The sequence below is a fragment of the Salmo salar genome, chromosome 05 (assembly GCF_965601325.2).
Source record: "Salmo salar chromosome 05, fSalSal1, whole genome shotgun sequence".
Classification (NCBI taxonomy): domain Eukaryota; kingdom Metazoa; phylum Chordata; class Actinopteri; order Salmoniformes; family Salmonidae; genus Salmo; species Salmo salar.
The window spans coordinates 53442613-53465660 of NC_138295.1; the positions used below are offsets into that span (position 1 = coordinate 53442613).

Sequence of the window (23048 nt, forward strand, 5' to 3'; positions counted from 1 at the left end):
TAGGCTATAACAAAAGGCACATATTGGCACAGAAATTCCATCTTATCAAATCAGTCACTGGAGGGAAGGGAGTGAACGAGGGTAGAAATGAGGGAGCACATTTAATAAAATGAAACGCTGCCTTGGTATTTGGATTTTATAAATTAAGTTCCTCTCCATTCCACCGAGTGTCACTGTAAACTAGAGCAATGGCTGTAACCGTCCGGAAGACCAGAGAATAAGTTAATAAAGCGCCTGTGCTTGTTTGAGATCTACTACGTTGCAGTCAGACTGCGCAGAATCACTGATCTACATAGATCGTCTCTTGGGGGAAAAACAACTGCTCGTTATGTGGTGAAGATTAGCGAATTTGCGCAGATCCTTGCTCAAATGTATCCCCTCAAACACGCCCACACAGGCTATCCACCATTGTTGTCATCAGCGATGAGACACGTCTATGGGAACAATTGACTGGACAGAGAAAGGACAACAAACTAGTGAAACACGGTAGAAACACTTAAACATGAATGTTGCATGACCCACAAGCCTAGTGAAACATTGTAGACATAATAATCTCGAACAGTTGTTGGTGCTTGTAGAGTAAGGGTTTCAGATGGGGGAGGTGAGAAAGCTCCAGAAGAAACTGAGACAGATTGAGAATCTGGAGATGAAAATATCTCAATCTCTCACTCCAGAAGAAAGAGTTAAGGTACAGAACACGACTTCACTTCTAATCTTCAGCCATAGTTTTAATATCAGTCGTGTCATGAGCGCACCGGTTCTTAATTCCACAATCCTGAATAGATTTCCCTTGGTACTAATACTCCCGGATATGACTGTACTCGCTCCCAAGAGAGATCTTGATGTAGCACCTTAATCCTCCAATACAATCTTGCAGGTTACATTTTACATTATTACACTCTCGGTCGTGAGTGAGTTCAATTGAGGCCAACCTAGCTGGAGCACACCAAGACTGAACAGCTGATCATTAAATAACTTCACCCATGTGAGATAGAGAATAGGCTCGCTCGATCATCATCTTTAGAAATACAGTGGTAAATAACTTGCGTTCTCATTGGGTTTTGGCAGAGTTTAAGATCAACCTCATCTACACTGGCACTAATTGAATATATCAAATGTAAGCATGACATGACACCCTTTTCTTGTGGCGAGATGTATCATGCCTTTATATTCTTGATTTAGTGTCATTGGGGTTTTGGCAATCTGAATCACCATGTAAAGGGTAGGGAGGGGGTTGCGTTTATAAACCTTGGATTGCTGATGCTATGAGAGGATTTGAAGCCACCGGTCGGCCATATTGGCACTCCCTAGCAGGAGCCCTCCATAGGAATGATTGGAATTCTACAGTATTTCAATTAAATGTTTCTAGGACAAAATTACAAGTATTTAAGTAATTTTGTTGTAGTGGGGACAGTAACATTAGTACTCGCAAAAAAAAAAACTTTGTAGATCTTTATTTTAAAATAATTATGTTTAGCTCACATTATATCATTTGAAAGTATACATTAAGGTGCCTGTAATAGAATAATTGTGTCAAAAACGAATGTAAACATTAATAAATACATTTATGTAGCTTCCAAAATATTTTTTACAATTGAGGAGTGCCAAGATTGCTGCGCGGTGGCTTCAATACAGCACCCCCTGTCAGTCATTCAGGGTTTATACGAATCGTTGGGGGGGGGCACATATCAATAGTCTACAGTGGTCATTTTGTCTCCTTTCCTTCATCTGCTCTGATCTGGAAACATAGTTCTGTAATGGATGGATGTCTACTCACTGTCTTTTATCAGTCCATCTCTTCTCAGATCAGTCCAGATGAAGAAGGGCGACGTTGGACTATTGAGACGTACCCAGGGAGACTTCTACGGTCATGCATGTTGTTATTAACCTAAATTATGGGCTCAAACAAATCTAAGCCCAACCCCCCTCTATCTTCAGATCTCCAGGAAGGCGGAGCTCCGCACCAGATTGGCTGAACTTCTGCTGCAGCTTTCTGGCCCCCAGCAAACTCCGGGGATTGTGGGAGGAGGAAAACATGAGAAGATGAAAAGACAAGTGTAAGGAAAGAGAGAGAGCGGGAGGGAGAGCTAGAGGGAGATAGGGGAGATTAACATCCCTGTTCACGAGCTGTAACATTCACTTTGATGCTTTGATCTGGCTTGAGTCTATCCGACATAGGTCAAAGTCAGTCAGTCATTCTTTCAAGGCATCCTAATGTATTGGAGTAGTAGAGGGGATAGTACGCCATGTAGCCATCACTTAGGGATTCCTTCCACAGAGTTACGACTGGGCACACTCTCCCAGGGCTTTGGAATATCAAGGGAATACCAGGGGAAATGTCATTATCACGAAGTAGTATAAAGACATGATAATGAAAATGATAGTGATCATCCGTTAATCAAAGATACAACGACAACGTCAATTTGTTTTCCATGCCATGGCGACAACTGTATATTTATGCACTTTGAGATTATACTTGTAATGAAGTGCTATAGAAATGTAATAAAGGATTGTCATTATTTGTAAACTTGCTTGTGTGTCTATGGCTTAGCCTATGCGCTGTTCTGTATATCTGTGCACATGATGTTTCCCTGAATGTGACCGCACTGTCAATTCACTCTTGGTATTTGGTGTGTTTTCTTTTTTTGTTGTTTTTTGTTGTTGCTCGGGCACAGTGAAGCCACCTCTGAGGCTCTTCCATCACACAGCCCCTCTGCTACCAAGATCCCCAAGGGAGAAGCAGAGCCGACAGGCCGACAGAAGAAGACAGGCAGTCAGAAGGAGACGGTAACAAGGGGAGAGACAGGAAGAAAGGAGGAGACGGGAGGACGGAGAGAGACAGGAGCAGGGGGAGAGCAGTCAGAGCCCTGTCTAGCTGTGACCGACACAAGCCCCAAGGAGAACCAGGAAGGTGGGGTTATCTTTAAACTAGGGTTTGTTAGATTATGTAGACACATTCACAAACTCATTGGTATCTCACAAATGTATTGTGATTGAAGGAAAGAAAATAAGAAATCAGCTTGGTAGGCTCCCAGAAATTATATTACAAATAGTTAACGTTTCGATCTGTCCTTCCCTCCTGGGTTGTGTTCATTAGGGTCCACTGTGGGCACACTAGCAAAACGCTTCAGAACGACAAACCAAAACAACCATTTGATGAGTTCAGATCGTACCTACCTGTTTCAGACTGTTCTCTTCTGCTTCGTGCCTAATGAACACAAGCCTGATCTGTCTGTACTGTTTGTTTCCTAGAAACAGAATTAGTTGCATGCTCAAGAGCTGACAAATACGTGTACAGTAGTTATTGATCAACTAAGGTTAGAGAAGTGTTGAGTCAACCATGGCTATTATAGTCTCTCCCAACGTCCCTGACCAGGCCGGAGGCCAGGGCCTGCATTCACCAAGTGTCTCAGAATAGGTGCGCTGATCTAGTATTAGTTTAGTTTTTAAGGTCATACTGAATAAGATCGTATAGACAGATTCTAGATCAGCACCTACTCTGAGACGCTTTGTGGATACTTGCCCAGGTCCCTCCCTGTCTTATTCTTTATGATCTTAAAGGCAGAAACGGATCCTAGATCAGTGTCTATTTTTATTTCATTCCCTCATAACGCCACCCCCTTTATGCGCGATGTACATTTACATTTTACATTTAAGTCATTTAGCAGACGCTCTTATCCAGAGCGACTTACAAATTGGTGTATTCACCTTATGATATCCAGTGGAACAACCACTTTACAATAGTGCATCTAAATCTTTTAGGGGGGGAAATATCACCGTTCTCCATGCACTGTAATTTACAAATTGATAAGAGCTATTGATAAGATCCAGGTGAAGTAAGCCGCTTAGATAAGGGGATTGTAAATATTAATAGACAGTTGTTTCAGATCTATTTTAACTTATGATCACTGGAGACAAATGTGAAACCAGTCATGTGGCAGCAAACTAAAGAATATGGACGTATCAACTTTCCCACAGTGACGTTTATAAAATGAAGGCCTCGTAACTTTGCTGGAATAACATTTGAAGACCCAAGCTGTAGGCTTCTGTAGCCATGCGCAAATGAGAGTATAGCGCCAAACCTAGAGAGTTGATTTATGGTTTCTAGAGTGTTTTAATTAGATCTACTTTTTTTCCCCTGTATGTTTTACAATTTGTATCGTGTTAAATATTAGCCACCGTCAGTTATACCCACACATATTTATAACGGTCACTTTAGTGTTTGTTTCCTTACATTTTGCATCATTCCATTACACAGTTAGTTGACCTTTCTTTCCTCTGTCACGTTCGTGTGGTTGTTCCTGAGGGATCGCAAGCAATAGTGGATCATATTGGGCTAACGTATTACAAGTTGTGCAGTCATCTGCGACATGTAGCCTATTGGAATCATTATGGACTGCAGACCATAAATACAGTACATGTAGCAGTTTAAGCTTGGAGACTGGCGCACGGTTCACAACGACTGGACTGTTCTCGTCACAGTTCCATGATTAGTGAGGATTATTAGGGTCGATTTATAGGACTACTTTTCAACCCCTATCGTAGACTTTTCTCACCTTTCAATATTTCATGGATTGATTAATTGAATATGGCAACTTTCAGGATGAATCAAACCACTGTATTTTTGATTCACCAATATATTTTTTGCGTAAATGCTCTCCAAACCTGTTTTTTTTATTATTCAGAAATGCTTTCCTAACCCTAAAAAGATCAAGAGTATTTTTAAGTCGAAGGAGATAAATATTTGTGTACTTACATAGCTTGCTTTCATTGATCCCTAATTTTCTGAACAGTTCTCTCAATATATTCTAGTGAGTCTGTCAAACTAAATTCTAATTAAAGGTACACCAAATTTAAAGGGATGGCTTTATATAAATGTACTGAAACCCCTTTTGAATGAAAACTCCAGGGGTAATCTGTCGGCCATCAAGTGGAAGGGTTTTCCGCGGTTGATTTAAATGTATTCAGCGCACGCGAGGGAACCACGCCTGCAAAGCCCGTTACGCACACACATCTGAATACCAGCTACTGAGAAGTGCATAAGAAAGGCGTACAAGTCTGAATCTGTCCCTTTGTAAAAAAGTTCACGCAAGACTTGGGTTCTGGGTTCATGATGATTCTGATGGGTCCCCTTTTTTCAGATGCCGAGTTTACATCTCTCAAAGCATCATGGGATAAAGCCAAGTTTCGCTTGAGGTCGCTGGAGGGTCACAGTGACATCGTCACCTGTGTGGTTGCTGTTGACAACCTGGTGATCTCCGGCAGGTAAGTGAGTCATTCTCCGATTTAATAATAGATCGCATAACTGTGAATAATTCAATTAATTTCTTTCTTTCTCCCTCCTCCTCTCTCTAACTCTTGACATGCTAATTCCCCCCCCCCCCCATACACTCTGAGCCATTCTCGCCTGAACAGAGTGTTATTGAACTACTTGAACCTTGTCTGCTCTCACTCTCTGTCTCTCTCTGTCTCTCTCTGTCTCTCTCTGACTCCCTCTGTCTCTCTGTCTCTCTGTCTCTCTCTGTCTCTCTCTGTCTCTCTCTGTCTCTCTCTGTCTCTCTGTCTCTCTCTGTCTCCCTCTGTCTCTCTCTGTCTCTCTCTGTCTCACACTCATTTTATCTCTCTCCGTTGTTCTCTCCATCTCTCTCTCTCTATTTCTCTCTCTCAGTCGAGACACAACAGTAAAGGTGTGGCACGTTCCTACGGCAACCGAGCAGCGGAATCTGGGAGGTCACACTGGTGGAGTCACCTGTCTGTCTGCCCCTCTGCCTGAATACTGTAGGAGACTCGGTAGGGAATGGACATATATATATATACACACACATACACACACACACACACCCCTATGTCTTACTATACTAACCCTAACTCCTAACCCTAACTCTAATTCTAACCCTAAACCTAACCCCTAAGCCAAAAATAGCCTGTATACAAGTGAGGACCGGTTTACTATTCGTGTGAGGACTTCTGGTACTCACAAGTATAGTAAAACGTGTATACACACACACACACACTTATATTTCAGGCAGTGTAATTATAGTTTTAGTTCATCAGGTCAAATCCACAGAGAGAACTAGCAGCAGTAGACACTCTGAGTTACTCTCATTCTGACTGAAGGAGGGATCGTGCCACTACTTGAACTTCTCTGCCCTTTCTGTCGCTCCACCCACGCTCCCCATCTCTATCTCACTCTCTCCAGGTTTTTTCTCTGATTCCAAGAGCTACTTTGGCTTAAGTCAGGCTTACATTACCAAGACTTTAACTCGGGAACGTATCATATTAAATCAATAACAACATGGATGTTAATTATATGCATACTGACTATGAACTGTACAATGACAACAAATAAAATGATTATTATTCCCTCCCCCACATATTCTCTCCATCTCTTTCTTCCGTTCAACGCCCCCTTGTCTCTTCCCCTCCTTCCCCCCCCCCCCTCCTCCCTACTGTCAATCTCTCTCTCTTTCTCTCTCTCTAGCCTGGGAACTGTCTCTGGGAGACAAGGAGAGGTTTATCCTGAGTGGTTCAGCAGACTGTTGTGTGAGGATCTGGGCTTTAAGCACTGGTGAGTTCACTACATACATACAGTGAGGGAAAAAAAGTATTTGATCCCCTGCAGATTTTGTACGTTTGCCCACTGACAAAGAAATGATCAGTCTATAATTTTAATGGTAGGTTTATTTGAACAGTGAGAGACAGTATGTCAAAAATGTTATAAATTGATTTGCATTTTAATGAGGGAAATAAGTATTTGACCCCCTCTCAATCAGAAAGATTTCTGGCTCCGAGGTGTATTTTATACAGGTAACGAGCTGAGATTAGGAGCACACTCTTGAAGGGAGTGCTCCTAATCTCAGTTTGTTACCTGTATAAAAGACACCTGTCCACAGAAGCAATCAATCAGATTCCAAACTCGCAATGAGCATGAGAACGGTGAGGAATCAGCCCAGAACGACACGGGAGGATCTTGTCAATGATCTCAAGGCAGCTGGGACCATAGTCACCAAGAAAACAATTGGTAACACACTACGCCTTGAAGGACTGAAATCCTGCAGCGCCCGCAAGGTCCCCCTGCTCAAGAAAGCACTTATACATGCCCGTCTGAAGTTTGCCAATGAACATCTAAATGATTCAGAGGACAACTGGGTGAAAGTGTTGTGGTCAGATGAGACCAAAATGGAGCTCTTTGGCATCAACTCAACTCGCCGTGTTTGGAGGAGGAGGAATGCTGCCTATGACCCCAAGAACACCATCCCCACCGTCAAACATGGAGGTGGAAACATTATGCTTTGGGGGTGTTTTTCTGCTAAAGGGACAACTTCACCGCATCAAAGGGACGATGGACGGGGCCATGTACCATCAAATCTTGGGTGAGAACCTCCTTCCCTCAGCCAGGGCATTGAAAATGGGTCGTGGATGGGTATTCCAGCATGACAATGACCCAAAACACACGGTCAAGGCAACAAAGGAGTGGCTCAAGAAGAAGCACATTAAGGTCCTGGAGTGGCCTAGCCAGTCTCCAGACCTTCAACCCATAGAAAATATGTGGAGGGAGCTGAAGGTTCGAGTTGCCAAACGTCAGCCTCGAAACCTTAATGACTTGGAGAAGATCTGGAAAGAGGAGTGGGACAAAATCCCTCCTGAGATGTGTGCAAACCTGGTGGCCAACTACAAGAAACGTCTGACCTCTGTGATTGCCAACAAGGGTTTTGCCACCAAGTACTAAGTCATGTTTTGCAGAGGGGTCAAATACTTATTACCCTCATTAAAATGCAAATCAATTTATAACATTTTTGACATGCGTTTTTCAGGATTTTTTTGTTGTTATTCTGTCTCTCACTGTTCAAATAAACCTACCATTAAAATTATAGACTGATCATTTCTTTGTCAGTGGGCAAACGTACAAAATCAGCAGGGGATCAAATACTTTTTTGCCTCACTGTACATACAGTCTGAGCCCTACAGCTTTGTCTGGGTGAGTGCCCTGTGTGCGTCTCTGTGTGTGTGCCTACGTAATTCCATCTGGGTGTTGTGGACAATTAAATCAGTCTTCCCCTCTCTCCATCCAGGCCAGTGTGTAAAGTCCATCTACACCTTTAACTCGGTGACTGCTCTCTGCTTTGTGCCTGAAGGCAATGGCTACATCATCACTGGATCAGGTTTGCGTGGATGCAGTTTCTGTGGTGGTGGTGGGGGGTACTTATATGTTCGTGTGTCTGTGACTGTTTATGAGAGACTCAGTGGGCCAGGCGTAGGCAACCCTGTTCCTGGGGTGCCGCAGGTACTGAAGGATTTTGTTCCAACACATCTGGTCTTTCATGTCGGTTAAATAAAAAACACGGATGTGCCTGCGGCACTCCAGGACCAGGGTTGTCTAACCCTACAGCTGACAGTAAGTGCAGTTAGACTGACAGAGGCAGACAAGTGAGGAGACTCAGGCTCACAGGTATTTATGCAAGACATCAGTAATGTCTGCCAGCAACTGTCAGGCCTACTTAACCTCTCTTCCTCTCCCTGTCTCTCTCTCCCGCTTGCTCTTTACCATCCCTCTCCTCTCTCTTTTCCCATACTCTCACCCTCCCTCCATCTCTCACACTCCATCTCGCTCTCTCCCTCACTCACTCTTTACCCCCTCCCTCTCTCTGTCTGCAGATGGGGGTAAAGTCCAGGCCTGGAGCTGGCAAACCATGGACAACTGTCAATCAATCAACGCCCATGAGGAGGCTGTGACCTCCCTACAGGTGGCTGCCATAATCAAGAGCCAATAGTGTCACATTCTAGGCTTTTAAGCTATAGTGCTTCTGTAACTATGGTTGTGTTCAAACGGAAGAAAATGGACTGAAACTGGTCCAATAACAAATACTAATTTTAGTTTTCTGCCCTAATGAACATAAACTTGTGTTTTCATCAAGGCCTTGCTGAAATTAAAGCGAATATTTCCGCACCGTTGCCAGATCTGTGTGTGCTTTAGCCAACTAGTTGTTGTCACGCCAAACAAATTGGCTGAGGCAGAAACAAAAATGGCAGCCTGAAGGACCAAATATCTTGTTCTCCTTATATGCTACACACTTTCAGGCAGTGTGGAAATAAATTATTTAAAATAAATTAAGATATATTGATTCCAAAGAGGTTCAAAAGAGTATTCAGTGCTCTTTTCCTCATTACTTTCAAATATAAATACAGTATATTTGCGAGGATAGAGGATCAGAAATGGACTACAGTGGCTTGCGAAAGTATTCAACCCCCCTTGGCATTTTTCCTATTTTGTTGCCTTACAACCTGGAATTAAAATTGATATTTTGGGGGTTTGTATCATTTGATTTACACAACATGAAACAAACAAGAAATAAGACAAAAAAGAACAGAAAACTTGAGCGTACATAACTATTCACTATTCACAAAGTCCTTACTTTGTAGAGCCACCTTTTGCAGCAATTACAGCTGGAAGTCTCTTGGGGTATGTCTCTATAAGCTTGGCACATCTAGCCACTGGAATTTTTGCCCATTCTTCAAGGCAAAACTGCTCCAGCTCCAGCTCCTTCAAGTTGGATGGGTTCTGCTGGTGTACAGCAATCTTTAAGTCATACCACAGATTCTCAATTGGATTGAGGTCTGGGCTTTGACTCGGCTATTCCAAGACATTTAAATGTTTCCCCTTAAACCACTCGAGTGTTGCTTTAGCAGTATGCTTAGGGTCATTGTCCTGCTGGAAGGTGAACCTCCATCCCAGTCTCAAATCTCTGGAAGACTGAAACAGATTTCCCTCAAGAATTTCCCAGTATTTAGCACCATCCATTATTCCTTCAATTCTGACCGGTTTTCCAGTCCCTGCCGATGAAAAACATCCCCACAGCATGATGCTGCCACCACCATGCTTCACTGTGGGGATGGTGGTCTCGGGGGGTGATGAGGTGTAGGGTTTGCGCCAGACATGGCGTTTTCCTTGATGGCCAAAAAGCTCAATTTTAGTCTCATCTGACCAGAGTACCTTCTTCCATATGTTTTGGGAGTCTCCCACATGCCTTTTGGCGAACACCAAACGCGTTTGCTTATTTTTGTCTTTAAGCAATGGCTTTTTTCTGGCCACTCTTCCGTAAAGCCCAGCTCTGTGGAGTGTATGGCTTAAAGTGGTCCTATGGACAGATACTCCAATCTCCACTGTGGAGCTTTGCAGCTCCTTCAGGGTTATCTTTGGTCTCTTTGTTGCCTATCTGATTAATGCCCTCCTTGCCTGGTCCGTGAGTTTTGGTGGGTGGCCCTCTCTTGGCAGGTTTGTTGTGGTGCCGTATTCTTTCCATTGTTTAATAATGGATTTAATGGTGCTCCGTGGGATGTTCAAAGTTTTGGATATTTTTTTTATAACCCAACCCTGATCTGTACTTCTCCACAACTTTACCCTGACCTGTTTGGAGAGCTCCTTGGTCTTCATGGTGCCGGTTGTTTGGTGGTGTTACAGACTCTGGGGCCTTTCAGAACAGGTGTATATATACTGAGATCATGTGACACTTTGATTGCACACAGGTGGACTTTATTTAACTAATTATGTGACTTCTGAAGGTAATTGGTTGCACCAGATCTTATTCAGGGACTTCATAGCAAAGGGGGTGAATACATATGCATGCACCACTTTTCCTTTTTTTTTTTTTAAACAAGTTATTTTTTTCATTTCACTTCACCAATTTGGACTATTTTGTGTATGTCCATTACATGAAATCCAAATTAATTTAAATTACAGGTTGTAACGCAACAAAATAGGAAAACCGCCAAGGGGAATGAATACTTTTGCAAGGCACTGTATATGTGTTTGGCTAAAATACTTTGTAAGGTTCCTTGGGGGCGTAAGCTGTTTTAATACATAGTTTAAATGTCCAATGTAGCTGGTTTATCTCAATATCAAATAATTTCTTGGTAACAATTAAGTACCTTACTGTGATTGTTTTCAATTAGCAAAGAGCCAATTCTGTCTGGGAGTGGTCTGAGTGGGGAGGGGAAAACTGAAAACTAGCTGTTATTGGTAGAGAGGTTTGGAACTGTCTCTTTCTTATTGGTCTATTAACTAATTTGATACCAGGCATGCCAAAACGCCATCCCACCAAAACAGGCTGACATTTTCGGCAGCCTTTTCAAAAAGCTCTTACACTAAAAGGGCATTATCATAATTTTGGTAATTTCACAGTATTGTGCCAACATCATAGTGTGGAAATATAAATAAAACACAAGAAAATCACGTTTTTATGCGAAACCATGTGAAACCACGCACGCAAGCAGGCATACACGCACAGACACACACATGCACACGCACACTCACACACACACCATATCCATGCATTGTATTCAGCCGCTGCATTCAGTCTCCAATGACAACTGCCCCCTATCTATCCTCCACAGTCCCAGGGTCCCCTGGTGTTCAGCAGCTCAGCAGAGGGTGGGGTGTCTGTGTGGGAGGGGCTCTGCACCAACCGTGACCCCCTGCAGCTGTTACATCATTGGGACGCAACGGTAACGGGCTGCGGGAGTCAGGAAGGTCGTCTGACCCTCAGTCCCCGTGGTGACAGGCTCTTCATTGCCTACGGCAGAGCCAACCTCCGGATTCTCAACTGGAGGACAGGTGAGAAGCGGTGTGTGTGCATGCGTGCACTATATAGAAGAGCCAGCTTAATATGGCACAGTGCTAGACCTTACAGATCTGTGTACTATCTGATGTTTACCGTTCCTCTGTAATCACCACAGGCACCGTGTCCAGGCTAACCAATCACAGCAGCATCGCTGGAGTAACAGATTGTGTACATCAGACAGGGGGACTCCTCATTGGCTCATGCTACGATTTGGCGAATGGGGAAAGCACCTTGAACGGTGAGTAAAGCTAACACACCTATTTGTTCCCTGAATATTATGGTACAGTTGCCAACCTATAGAGCCACACTGTTCATAGAATGCATTGTTCCCTAAATCTATTTTGGTTTTCATCAACTTTTTCTGTCTACTTTTCTCCTTCTTTCTCTCTCTCTCTCTCTCTCTCTCTCTCTCTCTCTCTCTCTCTCTCTCTCTCTCTCTCTCTCTCTCTCTCTCTCTCTCTATCTCCTTTTCTCCTTCCATCTCTCCCAGTGTTCTCTCTACCTCAGTGCAGGTACCTGGCCTCGCTGACCTGGGCGGATGCTCCGAGAATCCTTTGCTTTGCGGCGTGGCTCACGGGCAGTGGGGGTCACCGCTGGGTCACCGGGGGTCGTGCCCTTACGGTGTGGGAGCAGCTCCCCAGCTCCGGGAAGCAGAGGTGGGCTCAACACCTTTCTGTCAGTACTCCTCTAGGTCAATGAATACTGATCTGATGTTTTAATGATTTGCAGTTTAATAGAACTCAGAAGTTCTTTATGGGTGCACCTGACAAAAAGTTCACTGTTACTCATGTGCCCCTCACCTCACTTCTTCATGTACTTTACACTAAACCAATGTCAGTTGAATAATATTTATTTGTCGTTTTTATAAAAGAGAGGGGTCTCCCTTTTTCTGTGTGTTTTTTTTGTTTGTTTGTTTAACATATAGGACAGTGTAGAATAACGGGGAAGAGAGAAGAGAGATTCTTCCGAAGTAGTGATGGAACTGGGATTTGATCCCATGCTTGTAGGCTACTGACATATGAGTACCACAGTGGAAATAAGCCTTCTGGCTAGAGCAGCATGACACCTTTTAATTATCAAATAAATTACATTTCATATTTGTGCTGAGGGGGTGGGGCTAATCACTAGACAACCCCAGGCCACAGTATGACAAGAATAATATGGACTGTCGGTGCCTAATTGAGCAATAAGGCACGAGGGGGTGTGGTATAAGGCCAATATACCACGGCTAAGGGCTGTGCTTAAGCACGACACAATGCGGAGTGCCTGGATACAGCCCTTAGTCGTGGTATATTGGCCATATACCACAAACCCCAGACGTGCCTTATTGCTATTATAAACTGGTTACCAACGTAAATAGAACAGTAAAAATAAATGTTTTTTAATACCTGTGGTACACTGATATACCACGGCTGTCAGCCAATCAGCATTCAGGGCTCGAACCACCCAGTTTCTAATGGTGATGTTGTCACAGGGGGGATGTCACAACGAAGCGAGACAACCGATTGGACGCCTCCCTGATGGAATCAGAGGGAGATTCCGAGGACGAGGAGGACAGTGATGGTGAGGAGTGGGGTGATGGTGAGGAGGGGTGTGATGGTGAGGAGGACGGTGATGGTGAGGAGGACGGTGATGGTGAGGAGGACGGTGATGGTGAGGAGGGGGGTGATGGTGGGGGTTGATGGTGAGGAGGGGGGTGATGGTAAGGAGGGGGGTGATGGTAAGGAGGGGGGTGATGGTGAGGAGGGGGGTGATGGTGAGGAGGGGGGTGATGGTGAGGAGGACGGTGATGGTGAGGAGGACGGTGATGGTGGGGGTTGATGGTGAGGAGGGGGGTGATGGTAAGGAGGGGGGTGATGGTGAGGAGGGGGGTGATGGTGAGGAGGGGGGTGATGGTGGGGGTTGATGGTGAGGAGGGGGGTGATGGTAAGGAGGGGGGTGATGGTAAGGAGGGGGGTGATGGTAAGGAGGGGGGTGATGGTGAGGAGGGGGGTGATGGTGAGGAGGGGGTTGATGGTGAGGAGGACGGTGATGGTGAGGAGGGGGGTGATGGTGAGGAGCGGGGTGACAGCGGGCTGAAACACACACAAGTAATATACATAGATCAGAAAAACTCAAAGCAACACGTCTCAAAGGGTTTCTACTGCAAGAAGCCATTGGTTCAAAGTGTCTCCTTTAGCTTCAGCTCTAGACAAAATCTATATAAATCACATCCAAAAAAAGTAGCTGTAAGATTATAGCTAAGTAACTTCAAGACTGATCGCTTTGATAAAGATATGGGCTCGATTCAATCCGTAGCGCTGAAGACCTGCGCTACAGAGGGCTAGAAATGTAAAAGCGATGCATTCACGGCAAACGCTGCATACGTCGGCTCAATCGGAAATGACCTACAGCGAAGCTCTTCAGCGCTACGGATTGAATCGAGCCCTGAAGATTGAACATGTCAACTTTTTAAAAGAGCATGAACTGGAAAAGGATGTTACGCGTTTAACTATGACTCCCCACGTTACTGTAGATTACGACGATGACAAAGAAGAGGACTACACATCCCAAGATGCACCAGAGTCGGGCTCAACGACGTGGCTTCGCTGTGTTCTCCAGTGAGAGCCAGTTTCACGCCACCACCAAGCCCAAGACGCTGCGCCACACAGCATGAAGAGCAATGAAGACGAGAGGAAGGGAGTGAGGGGGACAGAGGAGAAGGATAGAGGGGGGGGGGGGGGGGGGTGAAGTGTGACAGATTGAGAGAGTGGCGGAGGTGGAAAGAGAGCATACGGAGAGGGAGTGAGTGCGAGCGAGAGACAGATCCTTTTCTATGTAAATGTTGTTGTTTCACGTATGCAATAAAGCTGTCATACTGTGACTTTCCTGCCTCCAAATATTTCTCCTTCATATGGGGTATCCCTGTGGTGGCACCTCGTTTATTATAATCACTAGTTATTTTGTTCATCACCCCACTCAACCTGTCCTAGTGTAAATGAATGTATATTGATTTTCCTCCACCTCTCTGTCTCGTCTCAGTTTTTTCTAAACAGAACAGAATACTTTTTTCCTCTGCCACAAAATGAGAATATTAATGTCATTTTCTGTATCTTCATTATTTCCTTCCTCAAATACATTTCATTTTTTTTGCTGTCCTTTTAATTGAATGGGTTAAAAGCATAATTAGCATTTCAATCTTTCCTACATTCTCCCTCCGTCCTCCTCCTCGCTCTCTCTCTCTCTCTGACTCTACATGTCTCTGTCGCTAAGGCAACCAATGCATTTTCCTACTCGCTCTCTATATCTTCCCCTTTCTCACTGTCTCCCTCATTCCCTCTCTCTTCAGCCAGAGGTAGGCATGTTAACTGATATCTGTCTAAGTGAATGTGGTGTGCGTGCTTGTGTGACAGTGAGTTGTCTGCTGGTGGGTGTGTGTGAGAGCGAGATAGAGCGTGTGTTCCTGTCTGTTTGACTGAGTGACAGCGGTAGTAGATATGAAGTCAATCTTTCTGGATTTGAAAGTAGCACCATATGGGATATTGGCCCCATGAATGCGTATGATGAATGTTTTGTGCACAGGTGTGTGCTTGCAAGTCTGATGTGCGAACTGTATAAGCATGTGGCAAAATTAAGAGCTCATTTTGGACAGCCAGGTGTGTGTGTGTGTGTGTGTGTGTGTGTGTGTGTGTGTGTGTGTGTGTGTGTGTGTGTGTGTGTGTGTGTGTGTGTGTGTGTGTGTGTGTGTGTGTGTGTGTGTGTGAGAGAGAGAGAGGTGTGTGTTTTCCTATACTGCCGTCTATGAGTGTCTGTTTACATTTTCAATATCAGTCCGTCAGAAGAGAAGTGAACCCTCCCTCTCTCTCTTTCGCTCTTCCTCTCTTTTCTTCTTTCCTCCCAGAGAGAGAGATGATCGGAGGAGTTGGGGCTCAGTGAACAGAACGAAGCGATGGAGAGATGGTAAGATGGAGAGAGTGAGTGGCTGTTTAGACAGACACAGAGTCAGACCCTCTGGTTGTATGCATGTTGCATGAGGAGTCCAGTTAGACAGTGGACAATGCATTTGTAGTGTTAATCGTGCTCTATTTCTCTTTCTGTCTCCCTCCTTTTCTCTCCCACCTCTTTCTGCTTCTCTTTATTTCTATCTCCGTCTCTCTTCTTTTCTCCTTCCTTCCTTCCTTTCTTCTCTCTCTCTCTCTCAGCTCCATCTCTCCTGTCAAACGACTGACCGCCCACCGCTGCCTTTTCTTCCTCCTGGTTGCCGCAGTGACGCGACCCTCAACCTGTAACCGTGACGACGAGGGTGAGGGGCAGGTGGAGGCCTTCTCAGCCCAGCTGTCCGTCACAGGACAGGTCACACCCACCCCTATTTGGTCCGTGGACTGGGGCCCCACACTAGCCCTGGAGGACGAGACGCATCACTTCCTGTCCAGCCAGGAAGCGGACCTGTACCACCATGGCCATGAAGTCCCCACGACAACCGCTGAGGCCTGGCTGCATCATCAGAGTGCACCAGGCAGCGTTTTGCCCCAGGAGCCCCTGGATCTGCTGGAGGCCCCGGACGCAGAGGGAGTGGAGGATGGAGGAAGTGAGGCAGAGGAGAGAGAGCCTGAGGAAGGTGGGCACCATAGAAATCAGTAAAGATTAAAGAAAGAAAGGATTTGTGTTGGTGGGCATGAGAACAGAGTGTTTTGGAACAAAGACATCAGAAGAGCTCTGAGGGCATCAAGGGAGTAACTTCAATTCCCACTGGGCTGGCTTTGTGTGGATGGATGGCTGCGTCTTGGTGGTGGAGAATGCTTAATAGAGTTTTCTGAACTCACAAAAACACACACCAAGCGATGGAATGGACGACTTCATTGGCTCATTCTCCTTTGAGTTTCTTTACTGACAGTATGGGAGTTCTCGAAAAGCAGAGCTGTGTTTTTTTCTTACGTCATTGCAGTTGACCTGGGTTATATTCATAAGGCACCAAACGGAAGAGAAATGACTGAAACAGGGAGGGTCTACCTGGACTTGTCCAATAAGAAACGCACATTTTTGTTTTCGTTTGCAAAACATTTCAAAGCGTTTTCCGTTGCATGCTCTAATGCACATGACCCTGGTTTTCTCCTAGTGTGCTGATTTGATTGTTCCTTCTAGTGTGCTGATTCCCAACCATGTGAAAGGTAACTCCTCTCGTGTGTGTGTGTGTGTGTGTGTGTGTGTGTGTGTGTGTGTGTGTGTGTGTGTGTGTGTGTGTGTGTGTGTGTGTGTGGTGTGTGTGCGTGTGTGTGTGTGTGTGTGTTCTCCAGTGGACCCTCAGTTTTACGTCACAGTGACCATCTCCTCTCTGCTCATCCTGACTGCTGTCATCATAACAGCCAAACTCTGGTAAGAATCCCCCCCCCCCCCTTCTTTTTCTCTCTACCCCTTCTTTGATACATCGTTTTTATGTACATCAGGGACCTTCAACAGTGTTATTTGTTTGAACATGGGAATGGTAAAACTCGGCTCTACTGTAGATAGCGGATGAAAATACCGTCCCAATGTTTAAAGGCTTTCAGAGGTTTAAGGTGGCGCAATTTCAACCACTTCGGGTCTTGATAGCCACGACGCTGTGTTGCTACATGCCGGTAGCATCTAAACAGTTTGTGGGTTTTCTCTTTTGTTTTTCGTATCATGTTTGATGTACCATTCACCTGTAAAATCAGCTGGGTGCGTGTTGTGCGTACTCCAACGTGAAATGAAAACTCTGACCTCTGGAATGTAGAGGAGGGCTCGTGCTATTCGCTTCAGTTGTTTGACAATGGAGGTCTCTTCTTCCCACCTGCTCTCTCGCTCTTTCACTCTTTCACTCCTCCTATTCTCGCATTTGTCTCCCCGTCTCTTTCTCTGTCTCGCCCTCTTTTTGTCTCCTTCCCCTGCTCTATTTTTCTTACCTTCTGTCACTCTTCATTTCTCTCCCTCATTCCTGTCTCCCCTCTCTCTTTTCAACCCCCCTCTTTCTCTCTCTCTCTCTCTCTCTCTCTTTCTCATCCCCATTCTTCATCCTTTACTTTAATTTAGCTTCATCACCTTTCAGTAATACTGGGTTCTGGTTGATCCTTGATCGTCACACCGTATTCTTATCTTCTTCCCCAGTCTCCTATTACTCCCAGCGCTGCCCGGGCCAGCTCCAGATCTTCAGATAATCCCTCTGCTCACTGTGTGCCGATACACGATAAGCCCCATCCCTCTCCCGCTCTCTTTTTTTTCTTTCTCTCTCCCGCTATCTCTCTCTCTCTCTCTCTCTCTCTCTCTCTCTCCACTGTAGGCTGGTTGAAAGTGTGTGTGCTGGAAACAAGTGTTATTGCAGTGCTTAATTGGAGCAACAGTATCTCTCTCTCGCGCTCTCTGTCTTGTGTAAGTGTGGGCTTTTGTTTCAGTATGACTGTAAATATACATATTGGGTAAATTGTGGTGAGGAATGGAGGGCAGGTTACAGTGGGAATGGAATAGGTGTTTGACGGGTAAACGTAGGGGATTGAATAGAGGCGAGAACAGTATAGAATTGGATAGAATTCTCTTGATTGTGATAATGGAAAAGCAATCGACGTTGGAGAACGTTTCACCATCTGGTGTGAATCCTGGTGAATATCTTTGTGTGTGTGTGTGTGTGTGTGCGTGTGTGTGTGCGTGTGTGTGTGCGCGTGTGTGTGCGCGTGTGTGTATAGTTTGCCTGACTGGAACTGCATGTCTGTGATCTACAGTGTGTGACTGTGAAAAAGGCTTTGTTGTGTGTGAGTGCTCTAAAGAGCTGTGTGTATGATGTACCTGTGACTCACTGTGCCAACAACATCAGAACTCATACACGTGATTGGAATAATGTTTCCCCCACATCAGCCCTGTATCCCCTTCCTCTCGCACTCTCGTTTCATCGCTCCCCCTTTCTCTCTTTTCATTTCCCCCCCATCCCCCTTTCGGGAAGGTAGCCTAGTGGTTAGAGCGTTGGGCCAGTAACCCGAAAGGTTGCTGGATCGAATCACCGAGCTGACAAGGTCAAAGTCTGTCGTTCTGCCCCTGAGCAAGGCAGTTAACCCACTGTTTCCCGGGCTCCAATGACGTGGATGTCGATTTAAGGCAGCCCCCCTGCACCTCTCTGATTCAGAGGGGTTGGGTTAAATGCGGAAGACACATTTCAGTTGAGTGCATTCAGTTGTACAACTGACTAGGTATCCCCCTTTCCCTTTCTCTTTACCTCTCTCACACCCTCTGTTTCCTTCACCTCTTTACCCTCTCTTTCTTTCTCTCTCTCTACCCGCTATTTCAACCTCGGCCACCACACTCTCTTCCTCTCCCTCCCTCCCTTTCTTGCAACCTCTCTCCTCTTCTGCCTCTCGTCTGACAGCGCTTTAATGAGTCAAATGAGTGCATTAACTCTCTCTCTGAGGCGGTGTAATGTGTTCGCCGCTGCTAAATGCCTATGTCATTCCCTCTTTTCCTCTCACTCAGTCTCGCTCGCCGTCTCTCTCTTTTACTCCGTCTCTCTCTCTCTCTCTCTGCCAGTTACGACCGCAGCTGTTCCCAGCACCCGCCCCCGCTTTCCCGTGGCGTGGCCCCCCCCCTCTCTCTCGCCCTGCCTCGTTCCCTGGCTCTGGAGGACAGCCGGCAGACGCTGCACGGCACCCCCTCCTTTACCGACAGGGAGAGGTAATGAGTCGCCTCACCAGCTCACTGGAGAGAGAGGGAGAGTGTTTGTGTGTATTTGTGTGGAGTTGTTAGTACATTGATTTGTGTGTGTGTGTGTGCGCTTTTGTGGCTGAATCAATTTATGTCCGCGAATGTCTGCATGCGTGGATGCATGTGTGTGTTTGTTTGTCAGTGAGTGGATGATGTGTCAAGGAGTGCGTGGTCCCTCTCCCTGTGTGGTGTATGAGCATCATAATGGTATATGTGCATAATTAGGCGTCAGTGTTAGTCTCTGTGGAGTACACAGACCTGAAGTGTTATGGATGTGAGATGTATGTGTGTTTTAGAACTTCCTCTCCTATGAGTCATACAGCTCTGGAAGCAGTGAGCGCACAATCCATGAAATGATGTTTTTATAGCCGGGGATTTAAAGTTAATTTCAATCAGGATAATTGGACTCTACTCCAGTTCTCCTCGTTTCTCCTCTCCTTCTTGTCCTTTCTACCCCCCCACCCCTGCTCCAGTTCTACTTTTCTCTCTTTCTTCCCCCTACTCTAGTTTTCGTACTTTTCTTTCACCTACTCCAAATTCTCCCTACTCTAGTGTTATATAATACTAATAACGTATTATGTTCTAATTCTAGAAGGGCTCTTTTCCCTCTCCTCTCTTTTCCCAGTTCTACCCTTCTCCTGTCCCTTAACCCTTTTCCCAGTTCTACCCTTCTCCTGTCCCTTAACCCTTTTCCCAGTTCTACCCTTCTCCTGTCCCTTAACCCTTTTCCCAGTTCTACCCTTCTCCTGCCCCTTAACCCTTTTCCCAGTTCTACCCTTCTCCTGCCCCTTAACCCTTTTCCCAGTTCTACCCTTCTCCTGTCCCTTAACCCTTTTCCTCTGCCCTCTCTCTCTCTCTCTCTCTCTCTATTCCCCTTCTAGTTCAGCATATATATTCTCATCTCGCTCTCTCTCTTTCTCTATTTCCCTTACTCTAGTTCGGCACATACCATATCATCTCTCTCTCTCTCTCTCCGTCAGGATCCCCGTGGTGAACCTCTAAGGCGGCCGTTTTTGAATTGATACACATTTCTACGGGATGCGACGGAGAACATCAACATCGCCAGAGGGTGTGCCCACCGTGGCCCACTTCGTTCTTCTATTTATCTTTGACTGTGAAAATGAAAATCAGGAAACCAGGTATCCAGCCATGGCAAAACCTATTTTTCCCTCCATCCCTTCCTCGTGAAGGAGAAAAGCCCGATCTCATCCCTTCCTTCCTGCTGCCACGCCTCTTTTCTCCACTTTCCTATGGCTCTCTGTCACTGTTGACTGACCAAACCTTCCGCTCTGTTTTATATTCCGTTGTCTGTACTGCCCCAGGCTGTAGCAGCAACACACGTACAGCTCCCTCCGCTTTATCCGCTTTGACTAATTCACAAGCAAACAGTGTTAGATATCAATAGAACGTTTTATTCCCGCCGGTGCCAAAACCGCATAGCTGTATGAGGCTGTTTGGAATATTTCATACAGCTATCTTGTGTAGCTGAACCTTGAACTATGATGAAATAGTGGACTTGGTTGTTGAAACTTAGTTGAAAGTGAAATTTGTGTGTTATCTGAAACTGAAATATAGGTGTTCAGCTAGCTGGTGAAGGGTTAAAACAATCCCTGTTTCCTAGGACTGAAGGGGGTATTTCACAAAGCTGGTTGGCAATGTTGTCGCCAGCAGCCAATGTGCTTAACACGACATGGTCCAAAAATCGCTGTTTACTCCCGCTTGGAATGCAAATAGGCCCACTGCAGCTTCCACATTCGCAATGTGTTTTCTGGGTGTTTTTTATTCCCCAAATTATTCTCTTCATTTGTTCCTTTCATTTTCTCGCTTCTTTGCCAGTTCTCTTTGTTGTGCCTTTGTGAGCGTGTTATTTTGTCTCTGGAGCATGGGGATGAGCAGTGTTTATATAGTACTGCTCTATATAGGGTTGTGAAATTCTGTAATTTTCCCTAAATTCCCAGGTTTTCCAGAAATCCCGGTTGGAAGATTCCTGGAATTAGGAGGGAAGGAAATACAGGAATTTCCCAACTGGGATTTCTGGAAAACCAGGGAATTTGCGGAAAGTTATCCTTGTTGTATATGAAAATAGTGGTGCAAACAATGTGCAATACATGTTTGCATATATTGCAATCAGTACAATCAAACGATACATGTGGTACAATCAATGGTGGTTGCAGGTTAACATAATGGGTATAAATGATTCAGTCCAGAATTAATGAGTCATTTTGTTGTTTCTATCGAAATTCTGCTGACTTCAAAGCTTACACTAGTGTTTACTGTAGGATATTAGGGTAATGTACCTGTCCAACTCTTCCACCAGCTTTGAGAAATGACCCTCTGGACTTCCACTACACTAGTACACATAGCGTTGTGACATCATACGTGACTCGTGTCGTTCTGCAGTCCAGTGTTCCTTGGTTCTCAGTAGCATTCCTGTAGACGTGTGGTTCCACTGTATGATGGAAAAACAATAAAAACTCAACACTGGTGTTTTAGCACTGTATCCGACTGGACTTTACTGGCCAGTGGCTTTGGGTCAAGATAGAACTGACAATGTGCGAGGGCCAGCCTTACAGGAGAATGGATGCATCTCAACTGGCCTGAGTTGCCTCCTTTCCTTCATCCGTCCTAGGTTGAAGATACCCAGGTTACGACAACCTAATAATTCCACGAATCAACGGATTCATGGGACAGGTGCTGTTGCTAACTAGCATCCCTGATCCCTTCGTTTAGAATCCTACCTCATTTATGCAAAGACATATGGGATATTATAATTATTATGTCTTAGCCTTTATCTCCAACCTAGCATCTGTACTAAACTTTAGGATGAGGAGAAGAAGAGATTGTCATAAAAGAGACCAGGAAATACACATGGGAGCCATGTGTTCTAATTGTGTCATTCAATCCATTAACTGCGAGTTCCATTTGGCTTCTAGTGCAGATCAGAGCCATGTATTTAGATATCAGAGCCATGTATTAAAATATAAATATATGGCACTGGTGCAGTTATACTTCCTGATTATGACAATCTCTCTTCTTCTCTATTTTATCCTAGGTCAGGTGATGCTTGTCAGGTCTACACTACATCATCCTAAACTTGAATGCGTTTTCGAATCTGTAATAAGATACAGGAGAGCAAGGAGAGCAAGCCACTTTACACTATTGAGACATACCCAAAGAAAATCCTACATTTACTGGAAGTATTAGAAGCTGCGGTGTGAGAGAGACCAGACAGAGAGGACAGTGTCTGCTGTTGCTTTTTCATTTCCTCTGGGCATTTTAATGATCAATCAAAGTAATTGATTGGCTGAAGTCCACTCCAAAGTTAACTACTGGCTGATTATGAGTCCAACCAGCAGACACTGTAGCACTCCGTAGTCTGTGTGTTTAAGGAAGGACACACAGTTAGGTATACACATGCAGTCACATCTGAAGTTTTACGCACACAAAGTATCCCTCTCACAGCCACATAAACACACTTTTTTTTTAACGTAACCTTTATTTAACTAGGCAAGTCAGTTAAGAACAAATTCTTATTTACGACGGCCGACGCTGGGCCAATTGTGCGCCGCCCTATGGGACTATCAATCACGGCCGGATGTGCCTGGATTCGAACCAGGGACTGCAGTGACGTCTCTTGCAATGAGATGCGGTGCCTTAGACCACTTTGCCACCTAGGTGTACAGCTGCTAGAATTCACAGCTCCCATCTGGTAGGAACCGAGCAAACTGTGAAACAGTAAAGCTCAATCAC

General features: G+C 45.1%; 2 protein-coding genes across 3 annotated transcripts; both read left to right on the plus strand.

Moving 5' to 3' along the window:
- Positions 1 to 295: 295 nt before the first annotated feature.
- On the plus strand, positions 296 to 14481 carry si:ch211-154o6.3 (uncharacterized). 2 transcript variants are annotated; one of them, XM_045718344.2, is made up of 14 exons: positions 373 to 486; positions 579 to 688; positions 1939 to 2057; positions 2676 to 2911; positions 5142 to 5265; positions 5669 to 5790; positions 6482 to 6568; positions 8073 to 8162; positions 8656 to 8744; positions 11392 to 11611; positions 11734 to 11856; positions 12109 to 12274; positions 13093 to 13181; positions 14134 to 14481. In XM_045718344.2, the coding sequence occupies exons 2-14, from the start codon at positions 593 to 595 to the stop codon at positions 14220 to 14222; spliced, it is 1650 nt and encodes a 549-aa protein (XP_045574300.2). In that variant the 5' UTR covers positions 373 to 486; positions 579 to 592; the 3' UTR covers positions 14223 to 14481. The 2 variants fall into 2 exon arrangements, with proteins under 2 accessions (XP_045574301.2, XP_045574300.2); XM_045718345.2 differs by lacking the exon at positions 579 to 688 and having other exon boundaries at positions 296 to 486.
- Positions 14482 to 15378: 897 nt separating this feature from the next.
- Positions 15379 to 21790, plus strand: pianp (PILR alpha associated neural protein). Its single transcript, XM_014200374.3, has 5 exons — positions 15379 to 15557; positions 15800 to 16215; positions 16892 to 16970; positions 19125 to 19268; positions 20279 to 21790. The coding sequence occupies exons 1-5, from the start codon at positions 15547 to 15549 to the stop codon at positions 20298 to 20300; spliced, it is 672 nt and encodes a 223-aa protein (XP_014055849.1). The 5' UTR covers positions 15379 to 15546; the 3' UTR covers positions 20301 to 21790.
- Positions 21791 to 23048: the final 1258 nt, after the last annotated feature.

What these genes read in the sequence shown, in the direction of transcription:
- si:ch211-154o6.3 (XM_045718344.2), top strand. Translation starts at nt 593, where the DNA reads ATGGGGGAGGTGAGAAAGCTCCAGAAGAAACTGAGACAGATTGAGAAT. An exon ending in TGAATACTGTAGGAGACTCG is followed by an intron (nt 5,791 to 6,481) that starts GTAGGGAATGGA and finishes CTCTCTCTCTAG; the next exon opens with CCTGGGAACTGTCTCTGGGA. An exon ending in GATCTGGGCTTTAAGCACTG is followed by an intron (nt 6,569 to 8,072) that starts GTGAGTTCACTA and finishes CTCTCCATCCAG; the next exon opens with GCCAGTGTGTAAAGTCCATC.
- pianp (XM_014200374.3), top strand. An exon ending in ATCATAACAGCCAAACTCTG is followed by an intron (nt 16,971 to 19,124) that starts GTAAGAATCCCC and finishes TCTCTCTGCCAG; the next exon opens with TTACGACCGCAGCTGTTCCC. An exon ending in TCCTTTACCGACAGGGAGAG is followed by an intron (nt 19,269 to 20,278) that starts GTAATGAGTCGC and finishes TCTCTCCGTCAG; the next exon opens with GATCCCCGTGGTGAACCTCT.